The sequence below is a fragment of the Lepidochelys kempii genome, chromosome 7 (assembly GCF_965140285.1).
Source record: "Lepidochelys kempii isolate rLepKem1 chromosome 7, rLepKem1.hap1, whole genome shotgun sequence".
NCBI lineage: Eukaryota > Metazoa > Chordata > Testudines > Cheloniidae > Lepidochelys > Lepidochelys kempii.
This window is the reverse complement of record NC_136386.1, coordinates 23,059,125-23,073,306: the sequence shown is the minus strand read 5'-3', so window position 1 is coordinate 23,073,306 and position 14,182 is coordinate 23,059,125. Positions and strand designations below refer to the sequence as shown.

The 14,182-nt window shown below is 43.4% G+C and overlaps 1 protein-coding gene across 4 annotated transcripts in view; it reads left to right on the top strand.

Annotated features, from left to right (window-relative positions):
• MGLL (monoglyceride lipase) overlaps positions 1–14,182 on the top strand; it is an 86,803-nt gene that overhangs the window by 58,021 nt on the left and 14,600 nt on the right. For all 4 annotated transcript variants that reach the window (XM_073351375.2, XM_073351373.2, XM_073351372.2 and 1 more), the window contains exons 4-6: positions 5,151–5,287; positions 7,363–7,473; positions 13,903–13,992. In XM_073351375.2, coding sequence (XP_073207476.1) covers positions 5,151–5,287; positions 7,363–7,473; positions 13,903–13,992 — 338 coding nt within the window. The remainder of the gene's footprint in view (positions 1–5,150; positions 5,288–7,362; positions 7,474–13,902; positions 13,993–14,182) is intronic.

Below are 14,182 nucleotides of genomic sequence, written 5' to 3'. Positions count from 1 at the left end.
ATCAAGCCTGTGTTATAGAATTTGTGTGGTGATGACGTCTCTTCCATTTTCAGCCCCGTCAGCTGAGCGTCTTGAAAGGCTTGTCATTAAATGGCTGTCTCTGTACGTTAGATAAAAGTTCTGAGCAAGGTGGCTTACTGGCTCGTGTATTTTGGGATTTCTCGCCTCAAAGACAAGTTGTCCAAATCACGGGGCTTTAGAGCTTGTGGCATTTCTGTGACCCACTATTGTGCTCCTCACTTTTGAGGCATCACTTGCTACATCTGTGAAATGTCTGGAGGATGAAACTAAGCTTTTTTCTGCACCAACTTTCATGAAACTGGCTTTTTAGAACCGTTAGGCCAGATTCATCCCTTGTGTAACCCCATTGCAGATATTGGGGTTTTATTAAGGATGCATTTGGCCCCTTTACTCTCTCACAAACTCTTCCAAAGTCCGTAAAATTTGAAGGAAAAATAGCAGCAGTCTTTACTGTATTGATGTTTGGTTGTGCCACCTCCTTTCATTTAGCTCAGAAGGTCTCAGCTCCCTGCCCTGAGCAGTTGTCAGTTGGGAGATTTTAACTTTTAATGAACTCATTACTGTTCAGAGCAGGTTTGGTTTCTTAGGGAGGAAAAGATAAAAGTGCAGTGACTGCTCTGTTAAAATAAAATGAAGGGGAAAAAAGTATGTCTTAGTGTGATCTACACAGACTCTCTCATTAACACTGCTGGATCGACAATAATAGTATCAATGCCAAAAATAAAAATATATTAAGGGGGGGAGGGGGTGCAGGAGTCTGTTCTCCCTTTATTCACATGCATCACTCCTGCCACTTGCAGCGGGAAATCCCCCTAATCTGTTGTTTTTTGAGATCTGAGAGGGGAATGCTCATCTCATGGGTGCAAACAGGGGGAAGGGAATCAGGACTCCTGGGTTCTATTCTTAACTCTGCCATTAAATCACTGTGCCAGCTTGCAGAATTCACTGAATCTCCCCAGGCCTTTCCCTATCTGTAAAACTGGAAATACTGACATGGCTCTTCCCCTCAGAGGTGTTAGGAGAGTTCATTCCTTAACATTTGTGAAGTGCTGAGACTTCTTTGGATTGAAAGGTACCATTTCAGTGCAAAGTGTTGTTATGACTTTATATGCAACATTAAACAAAATGCCTTGCACACCACTAGAGGCGTTTGTAGAGGCGAAGATTCTCAGAGGCACAAATGGCAGCAGGGTGTCTAACTTCCTCTGAAAGTCAATGAGCCCTAGACATCTCACTGCCGTTTGCATAGGGCAAGTCTACACTACAGCATAGACGCTTCCTGCATCAGTGGAAGGGGTTTGTCTATTGATGTGGTTAATCCGTCTCTCCGAGAGGCAGTAGCTAGGTTGATTAAATCATTCTTCTGTCAACTGCAGCTACACCAGGGGATAGGTCAACCGAAGGACTGCACTCAGCGTACTCCTGAGCAACATAACTAGATCAATCTCATTTTTAAGTATAGACCAGGCCTGTGCCAGAAAAGGTTTGCCAGGATAGCTATACCACTGTATCTAGACTGGTGACCCTCTGAGCATAGACACAGCTTATACCAAAATAGTGCTTTTCTTAGTATAGCTTATACCAGTTCCCTGAGCGAAATAAACTATACCAATGTAAGAATGACTCACTGGCTGGCACACACTCCTTGTGGCTGGGCGTGGCATTGCAGGCTCTTCTACTATAGAGCCCCCTGCAGACAACCTATCTGGCTTGGTCTTGTGACTCAGCCAGCCCAGCAGCCAGTTGACTTTTAGTCCCAGCCCTTCCAGGGTAACAGAGTCCTATAAAACAATAGTCCAGTGATCTTATGCCAGCCGGTCCTTACACCCCTTATATTAGGGCTTTCATGCCACCTTCCTCCCAGCTGGTAGGGAAACCCAGGCCCTCCTTATCCTCTGGGTTCCTCTCCAAGGACCCTGTAGCAAACAGCTAACATCTGCTCCTTCAGATTCCTTGCTGCCTTCCTCAGCCTGTCTCTAGGTCCTTTTCCCCAGCCCCTACCTGGGCTCACTCATTCACAGACCTTCACCCCTCCCCAGGCGCTGCAGAATTCTTTGCAACTCCTGTACTGAACAGTGTCTTCCAGGGCTTTTGCCCTGGAGAACTGGCTCCTGTCTGCTTCTCCCAAGGCCCTCTGTACACCTCTCTCTTTCCTCCTGAAATTCAACCTCTGGAGTCTTGCTTCTCTGGGGGGGGGGTCTTGTTCTTTTGTCAAGGCTCACCACAAGAGCTCACTTCACCTCTGTGGCTTCCCGGTATCTCTCTCAACCCTTTGCCAAAGCTCCCTTCTTGAGACAGGATCTCAAGGCCTACTCTGTCCCTCAGCCTCCTGATTCCCTTCTACTGCCCTGAAGGCCTTCCTTTATTAGTGACCATGGCTCCTCTCAGATAGGACTAATTCAAGCTCCTCCACTCTGCCACAGCTCGGCCTAATCTTTAATTGGGCCTGACCCATCCTCCAGGTGTAACTGAGTACACTAACTGCTCTCTGGCTCCACTGAATTCTTTTTGTATCACTGGGGTATGTACGTCCTATTAGAATCAACAAAAGCACTTTTATGCTGGCATAACAGCATCTACACTAGGACTTTTGCCAGTGTAGAAATCTCATTAAAAAAAATAAGTCACACTCCAAACCAACATTACTATAATGGCAAAAATGTCTAGTGTACACCTGGCCTAAGCATGGGAGCATGCACCATGTGCAAGGAACTTTCCAAACACCGAATAAAAGATTGTACTCTATTCATGGCAGGATCTATCATAAGAGAAAAAAAATCAACTCCACATAATAAAGAGGGCACCCTCTGAGGGTCTGAGCCTGCAAAAGCCACCAAGCACAGTGCTTTCTACTCTTAGTAATCCCAATGAAGTCAGTGGGGCTAAAGTACCCACTTAAGTGCTTTCCTAACTCTGAGGCCAGGGCAAGAAGCACTACAATCAATAGTGTGTTTGCAGGATCAGCCCACATGTTGGCAACATGCTAGTATATTACAAATGACATGTTACAGTACATCACTGTACCATTTGTAGAGACAGTAGCAAGCATTTAGCATATTTCTCCCAAAGTATCTTCCATACATCAGTGGACTGAAAACAGCTTTACATGACCAATAAATATTAAAATGCAGAAGAGATGTAGAATTTAATCTTTTATGGAAATGAAGCCATGTGTAGAGTTAGTGATGAGATTTATTTTAAACCAATGTTTTTAGGAAAGAATATGGAATGTGAGCAAGTGTCTTTCGCAACCTGCTGTACAAATACAGTCCACACACTGTGTGGAAGCCAAACTCACCCTTTGCCTGGTATTTGATTTCAAAAACAGAAATTAATAAGATCATATAAAGTGTTGCTCACACCTTTTCCCTAGACTTGGCTACTCCCAGGATTCCTCCTTCTGGCTTGCTCAGCCTACACCTTAGATCCTCTCTTTCTAGAGAACCTCCTCTCCACCTCCCTAACATCCAGGGGAGGTAAGAGACACCTGCATCACTGAGTCAGAAGGACCCACTTAGCATTTCCCAGCGGGATCAACACCTGCAAAGAGGGTAGGTGTCAGAGGCAGACATGGCCAGCCTGTAACATGGAACCAGTAATTTTTGTTTCCCCCAGGTCTCCTTAAATGACAAATTACATTGAATAGAAATGGCAAGACTCTTTTTTGGGAAAAAATAATTATATTCATTATATATATCACACAATGTGTGTGGTTATGATAATCATCATATATACACTGTTGTTTCCACAATGTGTGATACAGATTTCTAACCTTGGCATGCTAATAAATGGACTTTATATGGTGCTTATGGATGTCACTAATCCCTCCCCTACTAAAGATACCATTGTTTCCATAGTAACTAGTGTACTTCAAAGAGGAAAAAAGGCAGAGGAGACTAAAAATTGATCAAAAACAAGACAAATGCTGTGTGTAGCATAAATAGACTGTCAGGGTGGGAGGCTGGGGGTTTGCGTTACCACTTGTTTAGGAGGAGAGCCTTATTTACACTCCCCACGCTTGTGGCCCTACAGTAAGCTGGCATTTGAACTCAGCTCTCCATCGGTGAAGGCTAGCGCACTAACCCATTGCCCCAAAACAGCAGAAGGAGAGGACAAGGCAGGTCTCTCCAAATATAAAAACTGTTTCTGAAACAGACGTGGCAAAATCAAAAACCAGAGTCCCAAGAGCCCCAGAATGTGGGAAAGTTTGTACACAAGTCTGAATTTTGCAGACCTGCTAGCCTATAATAGTCTAATCCAGCAGTCCTCAAACTGTGGGTCTCGACCCCAAAGTGGGTCACAAGTTCGACTTAATGGGGCCTCCAGGGCCAGCATTAGACTCCGTGCCGCCAGGGGCTGAAGCCGAAGCCCAATCAACTTTGTGTGGCCCCTTGCTGTATGTGGCCCCAGGCAATTGACCTGCTGACCACCCCCTAATGCCAGCCCTGATTCTAGACTCTAGAATCTAGAGTCACACAGGGTACTGGGGTCATGTAGTAATTTTTGTTGTTAGAAGTGGGCTGCAGGGCAATGAAGTTTGAGAGCCACTGGTCTAATCCAATATCTAAAATTATCTGTCTCTCTATGTATATATACACCGCACCCCTCAACATGGCATCTGAGTGCCTGCATCTTAGCGTCCACAAATTCTGGGGAACTTTGGATCAGGATCAAACTCTGAACTTGGGATCTGCCTTCTGTCTCTATAATAGGCCAATCCAAACCCCCAGAACGGAACAGTCCCTGAACTTGAGAGTAGTCAGAGACTAGCTCTGAACTCTGTTAGTCAGACCTGTCTCTAATGATGGGGAGCCAATACGTATGTGAAAAATTAACAATCCTCTTAGACAAGACCTAGGCAGCCACAAGCTTGCTTTGCTGTCCTGTGTATTGTACTGTGTATTTCTACAGGACACTGAAGTTATCCATTATGAGGTATTGGGGAAGGAAGCTGAGTGGGACCCGATTTATGCAATAAGCAGTGTATGTGGGAACTAGAACATTGCTGACCTACTTACTGGTCTATTGCATTTCTGATGCACCCATATCTGGACTATCTAGGTGCCATGTAAAAGGTTAATATTGTTCTGTGTGATGTAGAAGCAATGTTTTCCTTTCCCCCCTTACAGTTGGCCATGGGCAGAGTGAAGGTGACCGCATGGTCGTGTCAGATTTCCATGTTTTCATCAGAGACAGCTTGCAGCACATTGACCTCATGAAGAAGGATCACCCAGACCTCCCCGTTTTCATTCTGGGGCATTCCATGGTAAGCACGCTACACCGTACACCTTAATAGTCATCATTACATCTGCCACAGCATTATGGATCCCATTCTGGGGGATGGGAATCACACAACCTACTATAAGAAATGCAAAGTAACAAACAGTAGAACCTCAGAGTTACGAAAACCAGAGTTACGAAATTACCGGTCATCGACACACCTCATTTGGAACCAGAAATATGCAATCAGGCTGCAGCGGAGACAAAAAAAGCCAAGTACACAACTGTGTTAAACGTAAATGATTTTAAAAATAAAGGGAAAGTTTGTTTCTGTGCTTGTTTCATTTAAATTAAGAGGGTTAAAAGCAGCATTTTTCTTCCGCAGAGTAAAGTTTCAAAGCTGTATTAAGTCAATGTTTAGTTGTAAACTTTTGAAAAAACAACCCAAACATTTTGTTCAGCGTTACAAATATTTCAGAGTTACGAACTACCTCTGTTCCCGAGGTGTTCGTAACACTGAGGTTCTACTGTAAAAGCTTCCCCTCCACTGCCTCACCCCTAGCGGGGACTTCAGTCTCTGTGACCCATTCAGTCCTTGGCCTTTCTGCTGAGATCAGGATGCTAGTGCCATTTGCAACAATGGGCTAATTAGTGATGCGCATCCCTACCAACCCACTAGGAACCAGACTGAGTTGGGGCACTGAACAACTGGCAGATGGTAACTTCTTTCATTCACCAACAACCAGGCTTGTATTTGAACCGGTAACCAGGAGGTTATACACTCTGGCCTTGTGAGTGGATTGGAAATAAAATATGGCGACACACTGTAGTCTCATTCAATTACACAACTGTACTGGACAGTGTTTCAGGGATTAGGGATGAAAAACTAAAAGGAGGATTGGTTTTGTGAGCAGATTTTAAGTGTGATTCTGACAGCACAGGCCAAATCCCGTGGATTCAGTTAGGCAATATTCCTATTGGTGTCACGGTCATTGTCCCTGCGTACAAAATATGAATAAGCACTTCAGGATTTAACCCCATGTTCCGATAAACAAGAATTCTGATCTAAAGCGCATGGCATGCTTTTAAGAGTTCACTGTACTCTAAGCCTGTGTAACAAGAAGCTAATTTCCAAGTACCAAGCCAAATAAGGTCATTGAGATTCTTTTTGCTGCTGCTCCATTTAAACAAGCCAGTGGTTCTTCAGCCGCATGTAAGTTCGCCAAGCATTTTCCTTCACAACTAATCCTCTGTGATCTTTACTGAGCAAGCGAGCCAAGCACCCCAATTCCTACAATTCTCACACAGTTTCTGCCAGCACTTGACTTGAAACTACATGGGAATGTGCCTCTGTTTAACTTGCCGCCCATGAGTAGGTTGCTGATTGTAGAGTTCTGTGAACTGTTTGCTCGGGGCGGGGGGGGGGGGCGGGGGGGATGATGAAGAAAGAGACATTTGCCAGAGGATAATTTTGGACCTATGGTAATTATCCAAACTTTTATGGTTTCCATTCCCAGGTGACAATACTTTGTTACCCATAGATATCAGTATAACTCGGAAATACTGGGTACAAACTACTGCCTGCTTTTCCACTACCGTTGTGTCCCATTCCCGCTCATCTCCACGCTTTCTGTCATGCATCCACCTCTCTGATCCACTCCACCAAGTCCCCACCTTCTCCTCCTTCAGGTCTCACGGGAAATTTATATTACTTCCAAGAGACCTTTAATTTTTAGTCCTCCCAACAGAGGCTTGTTCAAGCCCTGAACCTGCAAACACTTTATGCACATGAATAATCCAGTTAAATTCATGGGACTGCTCATGTGCATATAGTTAAGCACGTGCATAAGGGTTTGCAGTACTGAAGCCTAGATCACAAAATCCTACTCCACCCTCCAAAAGCCAGCCATCCCACCCCAAAAAAACCCCACAACAAATCTATCCCTTTGCTTCTAGTTACTCCATCTTTTGCTTGCACAAAGCATCTAGCCAGCTCCCTGGAGCAGAGAACTTTGTTTTGTACCTGCCAGTAAAGTGCCCAGCACACGACCATGCTGTACAAAAAGTAAAGAATGATCATCTGTATTTGTGCTCAGGCTGCCTTTCACTTTTGTATTGCAGGGAGGAGCCATCTCCATCTTAACTGCCTGCGAGAGACCACATGAATTTTCAGGCCTGGTGTTAATTTCTCCTTTAGTTGTGGCAAGCCCAGAGGTAGCGACGCCTATCAAGGTAATAGCAATGGATGTAAAAAACCCACACACACACACACACACAGGAAAGAGAGGGACCACATTGTTCTTCTTGTGATCAGATCATTTTAAAGAAGCAACTATGAAAGAAATCCTGTCTCTAACTGCAGGTGTCCTACCTAGATCCCCATTCTCTGCATCACATGGGATCCGGCCATCACTTTCTTCCTCCATCAGCCCCTGTTTCTAAGCAAATGCTGTTTATTCAAAAAGGAGAATTTACTGTGGCCTCTGGTTCAGGAAGTTTGTTTTTTTTATTAGTCAAATCAGAAAAGGGAAGAGGGATTAAAAAATCTAGATGATTAAATTCTTCCTGCGCTGGAGCGGGAGAAGAGTCTGTGATGAGAACAGAGCATGCAGAGGCAAATGACTGCAGGCCCAAACCTGCAAGGCACTGTGTACCCTCAGCACCCAATGAAGTCAGTGAGAAAGGAGGGCTCCCCATAGGGCACACAGCACCTTGCACAGTAAGGCTCTAATGCTCTAGATGGAAACAAAGAAAAACACTCAGGAAGGGCTGAAAGTCAGTAGCTTTAACAGTGGTGCGTATAGCCCCCTTGAGCTGTTGTTTTACTTGTCATGCCCGAACCTGATGGAGCAAGGGCCATCACGCTCATCCTCTTGTGGCAAGAAGAGTTTGGCGTGGCCTGGGTAAATGATGATCAGACGGAACATAAGAGAGGCCCAGATTCCGCAGTCGTTGCTGCCATAGAACAGAGCTTAACCAGCCACAGGCATGTTAGAAGAGGTGTACAGAACAGTACTGCACCTGGGGTAGCACCTGGAGGCATTCTGGCTGTGGAGGACAGTCAGGCAGAACAGCTCAAGGGGTGCATGGGGGAGCATATGCAGGAGTGGCATCCACCATGCATTTTAAAAATGCAGCCTGTGTTCTCCCCGTGCCCTGTGACTCCCTCCCACAGAGAATGAAAGCACCCGGCTACTCATTGCACAAATGCACTTTCCTCCCTTCTTGCTCACCTAAGTAAGAGCAGCCAGAAATTGGCCCTGTGTTGTCAATTATGTGCAGGATGTAAATAGCAAGAAGGCAAGGGATTATTTCTGGTGGCACGAGGAGATGGAACCAGGGGGAATCGTATAGAAGTAGGAAAAGAAAAATATAAGATGAATAATAGAAAGCATGTCCCTAGTAAGCCCTGGAATCTGTTTGTGTCTGAAGGGAACTGGTAAAGGTTGCATTGCTTGAAACATTTACAACTAGATGGAATAAATCCCTAAAAAATGTTCTGTAAGAAACAATCCTGCACTGGCCTCCCAGGAGAGGATTAGATGGGACCCAATGAGATTTTTCCAATCTCTAATTTGTCTGACCTTTGTTACCATTCTCCATTCCACTTGGCCTTTATTGACCAGGTCCATTTACTTTTCTTTGTGGCTGGATGTCAGCTGGTCCCAATAAACTTCTTGTTACAACTTCTCTGATCACTCAGGTCTTATTTTCACACACTAAAATTGCACTGGTTTGCTAAACTTCAACTAAATCTGTTTTTAAAATGATTTAGTTGAACTGGGGTAAAACCCTGTGTAGACACTCTTATTTTGGTTTAAGAGTGGTTTATTTCAGTTTAGCTTAAACCTGTTCCTAATCAATTTAAGATGGCTCAATATAAGACCAGTATATATTGGTTTAGGCATTCCCACAAAGCCTTTTGCACCAGGTTAACAAAATCAGTTTTAAAATCACACTTCTAGTTAAAAACCCATATAGACTGGTGTGTAGCAAGCCCTCAGACGTTTTTCCATCTCAATCTGGGATTTCTCTCTTACAGACTGGGGTGGACAAGGGGAAGATTGAATGGTTTGCCAAACCTGAATGGATGTACTGTTCACTTCTCTTTTGCCTCAGACCAAAACTGCCTGATTACGGTCTTCTCCGTTTTATTGAGTCTGACCTGCCAACCACTCCCTAAATAATCCATATTGCATCAGCTGCTGCTTCAAACCGGTTAGGAGATAAAATCTTCAGCTATCAAATGTAGCTAGGGTGTTTAACACCACAGTATTTTTAATTAAAAGCCCATTGTGTTATAGACCATCACCATGGCCCTCACAAAATCAATGAAGCCACATTGGAACCTTTTGACCCTGGAAGCTCTGGTTTATAACATGAAAGATTATTTTTCCAGTGGCAGTGACCTTGGCTCTTAGAATCATTGAGCTATAAGCGGTATTGACTGATGTCCCCTACACTAAATTTACAAGGGTAATGTGGCTTTTCACATATCTCTGAAATTCCTTATGAGTACGGTGTCCAAATACCTCCTTATCACTGGCAGTCAGTCATTTTGACCATAAGATTAGTTATATCTGTGCATAAGTAATATTTGTATATATGCACACACAGAGGATGGGTGTGTGTGCATGCACAAACATACATACACACACAGCCTGATTCTTCTCTCATGCAGTTATAAATGAGGAGTAACTCCACTGAAGTCAGTGAACTGCACCTGTGTAAAACTGGGAGGTATGGGAGATCAGAACCAGGCCCTCTGTTTCGGTACTGGTTTGTTGCTATTGACTCAACTTGGTGAGAAATGAGTGAAAGCTTTGAGAACACGTCCAAAGCATGTGCCAACTTCAAGACGGGATGCAGAGATAAAGTTTCTTGACACCTTAAATGACTGTCTCTTGGAGCATCTAGTCCTGGAACCCACAAGAGGAGAGGCGATTCTTGTTTTAGTCCTAAGTGGAGCACAGGATCAGGTCCAAGAGGTGAATATAGCTGGACCGCTTGGTAATAGTAACCATAATATAATAAAATTTAACATCCCTGTGGTGAGGAAAAACACAACAGCGGCCCAACACCATAGCATTTAATTTCAGAAAGGGGAACTACAAAAAATGAGGAAGTTAGTTGAACAGAAATTAAAAGGTCATAGCACCAGAAGTAAAACCCCTGCAAGTTTCATGGAAACTTTTTAAAGACACCATAAGAGAGGCTCAACTTAAATGTATACCTCAAATTAAAAAACATAGTAAGAGAACCAAAAAAGAGCCACCATGGCTAAACAACAAAGTAAAAGAAGCAGTGAGAGGCAAAAAAGCATTCTTTAAAACGTGGAAATTAAATCCTAGTGAGGAAAATAGAAAGGAGCATAAACTCTGGCAAATGAAGTGTAAAAATATAATTAGGAAGGCCAAAAAATAATTTGAAGAACAGCTAACCAAAGACTCAAAAAGTAATAGCAAACACATTTTTAAGTAAATCAGAAGCAGGAAGCCTGCTAAACAACGAGTGGGGCCATCGGACGATCGAGATGCTAAAGGAGCACTCAAGGATGATAAGGCCATTGCAGAGAAACTAAATGAATTCTTTGCATTGGTCTTCACGGTTGAGGATGTGAGGGAGATTCTCAAACCTAAGTCATTCTTCTTAGGTGACAAATCTGAGGAACTGTCCCAGATTGAGGTGTCATTAGAGGAGGTTTTGGAACAAATTGATAAACTACACAGTAATAAGTCATCAGAACCAGATGGTATTCACCCAAGAGTTCTGTAGGAACTCAAATGTGAAATTGCAGGACTACTAACTGTAGTCTGTAACCTATCATGTAAATCATCTTCTGTACCAAATGACTGGAGGATAGCTAATGTGACACCAATTTTTAAAAAGGGCTCCAGAGGTGACCCCGGCAATTACAGGCCGGTAAGCCTGACTTCAGTACCAGGCAAACTGGTTGAACATGGTTTTTGTAAATGGAAATCATGCCTCACCAATCTACTAGAATTCTTTGAGTGGGTCAACAAGCATGTGCACAAGGGGGATCCCGTGGATATAGTGTATTTAGATTTTCAGAAATCCTTTGACAAGGTCCCTCACCAAAGGCTCTAAAGCAAAGTAAGCAGTCATGGGACTAGAGGGAAGGTTCTCTCATGGATTGGTAACTGGTTAAAAGATAGGAAACAAAGGGTAGGAATAAATGGTCAGTTTTCAGAATGGAGAAAGGTAAATGGTGGTATGCCCCAGGGGTCTGTACTGGGCCCAGTCTTATTTAACATATTCATAAATGATCTGGAAAAAGGGGATTTGCAGATGATACAAAACTACTCAAGATAGTGAAGTCCCAGGCAGACTGCAGAGAGCTACAAAGGATCTCAAAACTGGGTGACTGGGCAACAAAATGGCAGATGAAATTCAATGTTGATAAATGCAAAGTAATGCACATTGGAAAACATAATCCCAACTATACATATAAAATGATGGGGTCTAAATTAGCTGTTACCACTCAAGAAAGAGATCTTGGAGTCATTGTGGATAGTTCTCTGAAAACATCCACTCAATGTGCAGCAGCAGTCAAAAAAGCAAACAGAATGTTGGGAATCATTAAGAAAGGGATAGATAATAAGACAGAAAATATCACATTGCTTCTATATAAATCCATGGTATGCCCACATCTTGAATACTACGTGCAGATGTGGTTGCCCTGTCTCAAAAAAGATATATTGGAATTGGAAAAAGTTCAGAAAAGGGCAACAAAAATGATTAGGGGTATGGAACGGCTGCCATATGAGGAGAGATTAAGAAGACTGGGACTTTTCAGCTTGGAAGGGAGACGACTAAGAGGGGATATGACAGAGGTCTATAAAATCATGACTGGTGTGGAGAAAGTAAATAAGGAAGTGCTATTTACTCCTTCTCATAACACAAGATCTAGGGGCCACCAAATGAAATTAATAGGCAGCAGGTTTAAAACAAACAAAAGGAAGTATTTTTTCACACAAAACGCACAGTCAACCTGTGGAACTCCTTGCCAGAGGATGTTGTGAAGACCAAGACTATAACAGGGTTCAAAGAAGAACTAGATACATTCATGGAGGATAGGTCCATCAATGGCTATTAGCCAGGATGGACAAGTATGATGTCCCTAGCCTCTGTTTGCCAGAAGCTGGGAATGGGTGACAGGGGATGGATCACTTAGTGATTACCGGTTCTGTTCATTCCCTCTGGGGCACCTGGCATTGGCCACTGTTGGAAGACAGGATACTGAGCTAGATGGACCTTTGGTCTGAGCCAGCGTGGCCGTTCTTATGTTCTAAAGGTTAGGTAACCACAGGTGTGTGGAGCCACGACAACAAAAAGTGAGCCTCATTAGAGTAGTATGTGCTCGCATGTGGGAAAATTCAGATTTACTCTCTCTTTGCAAGACTCCCATCATGAGGGTATAAATAAGGACACACACACACGGAGAGAGAGAGAGAGAGAGAGCGCGCAGATAACAACAGTGTGTCTTAAATTAAAGAAGGCCAGAGAAAATTTGCTCCATCCCTAGATAGGAATCTTACCTGAAGTTATAAGCTTGTATTTATACCCATGGTGACAAATTCATTCCTGGTGCAACTTCATTGACCTCAGTGGAAATGAATTTGGCTCATGGGGTTGGAGTACCAATGGGGTATCAGTGTACAAGGTGAAAGTTACATGATTTTACATATCCCCCTAGGAATGGGGTTTCCTTGACATTTACTATGAGCCTTCACTCCTTGCTACTCTCAGAGAACTCTAATTTCATCCTGGTAATTTTCCTTTGGATAGTATCTTTGATACAAGAGCATCAGATAATCCTATGTAATGGTTTACAGTCTGTGCTTTCAAACACAAGCGGAGTATGCAGATTACAAATTAATCTTGCAGGTAGTATCTGTGGATGCAGTAGGACAGTACAAAGGCCAATTACACATTGTCATCTTTTCTAAGCGGTGACCACTGAATTAGAAGACAGTTATCAGAGAAGAATCTTGCATTGGAAGGATTGGGAATGTTACTGAAATAAAGAATGTTCTTTCTCATGCTAGTGCTTTCACGCTCAGGCTGCTGAATGCTTTTGTGTTTGATTCCCAGGAGACAAGCGAGCAATAGATTTCCTTAGTCAATGCAGACACGTTTTACTGTTGTTTATTTGCAGACTCCCTGGAGAATGTCCTTAGCAAAGAGAGTCCAGCCTCAGCAAGTACTGTAAATTGCACAAAATATCACTTAAGTGCTGCAGCCTGAGATCAGAACTGAGTGATGGTAGGAAGGGGCAGCAGCAACAGCGATGCTGCCAGCTCCATAAAACAATGACCCTTAGCAGGCTGCTTAAGCCAGGCCTTTCCCACATTGACTTGAACTCTCATCTGCAAGGGGAAGAAATGCAGAGTGTAATGTCAGGGCGGTTGTGAATATTTCATAGTATTGTGCCCATTCTTGTAATTGATGCCAGTGGATAATCCAAATTCTTTGGTTTCGTGACAGTTTGGTAATATAGGGCCAGATCCCTAGCTGGTGTCAAATCGGGACACTCTGTTGACTTCAGTGGTGCTATGCCAATTTATGCCAGCAGAGGCTTTGGCTTACGTATTTCTTCTCCTTGCTGCCCAGTTAATTTATTTCATTCATATCCCACAGGTTTTTGCAGCTAAAGTGCTCAACTTTGTTCTACCAAACCTGACGCTGGGAGCTATAGACCCAAATGTGGTTTCCCGGAACAAAAAGGAGGTGAGGATGTTAATATAATTTTTTAAGTCATTGGAACAGTGGTACATAGCCCCACTGCTGGCCCTCTGTAATGGGGCTGAACATCTTGAGCCAAATTCTCTGCTAGTGGAAAGGGGTGAAATGCCTTTACAGCCAATATCTGTGCCCATTTACATCTACAGAAAATTTGGCTCATAAGCTGACTAGTCCA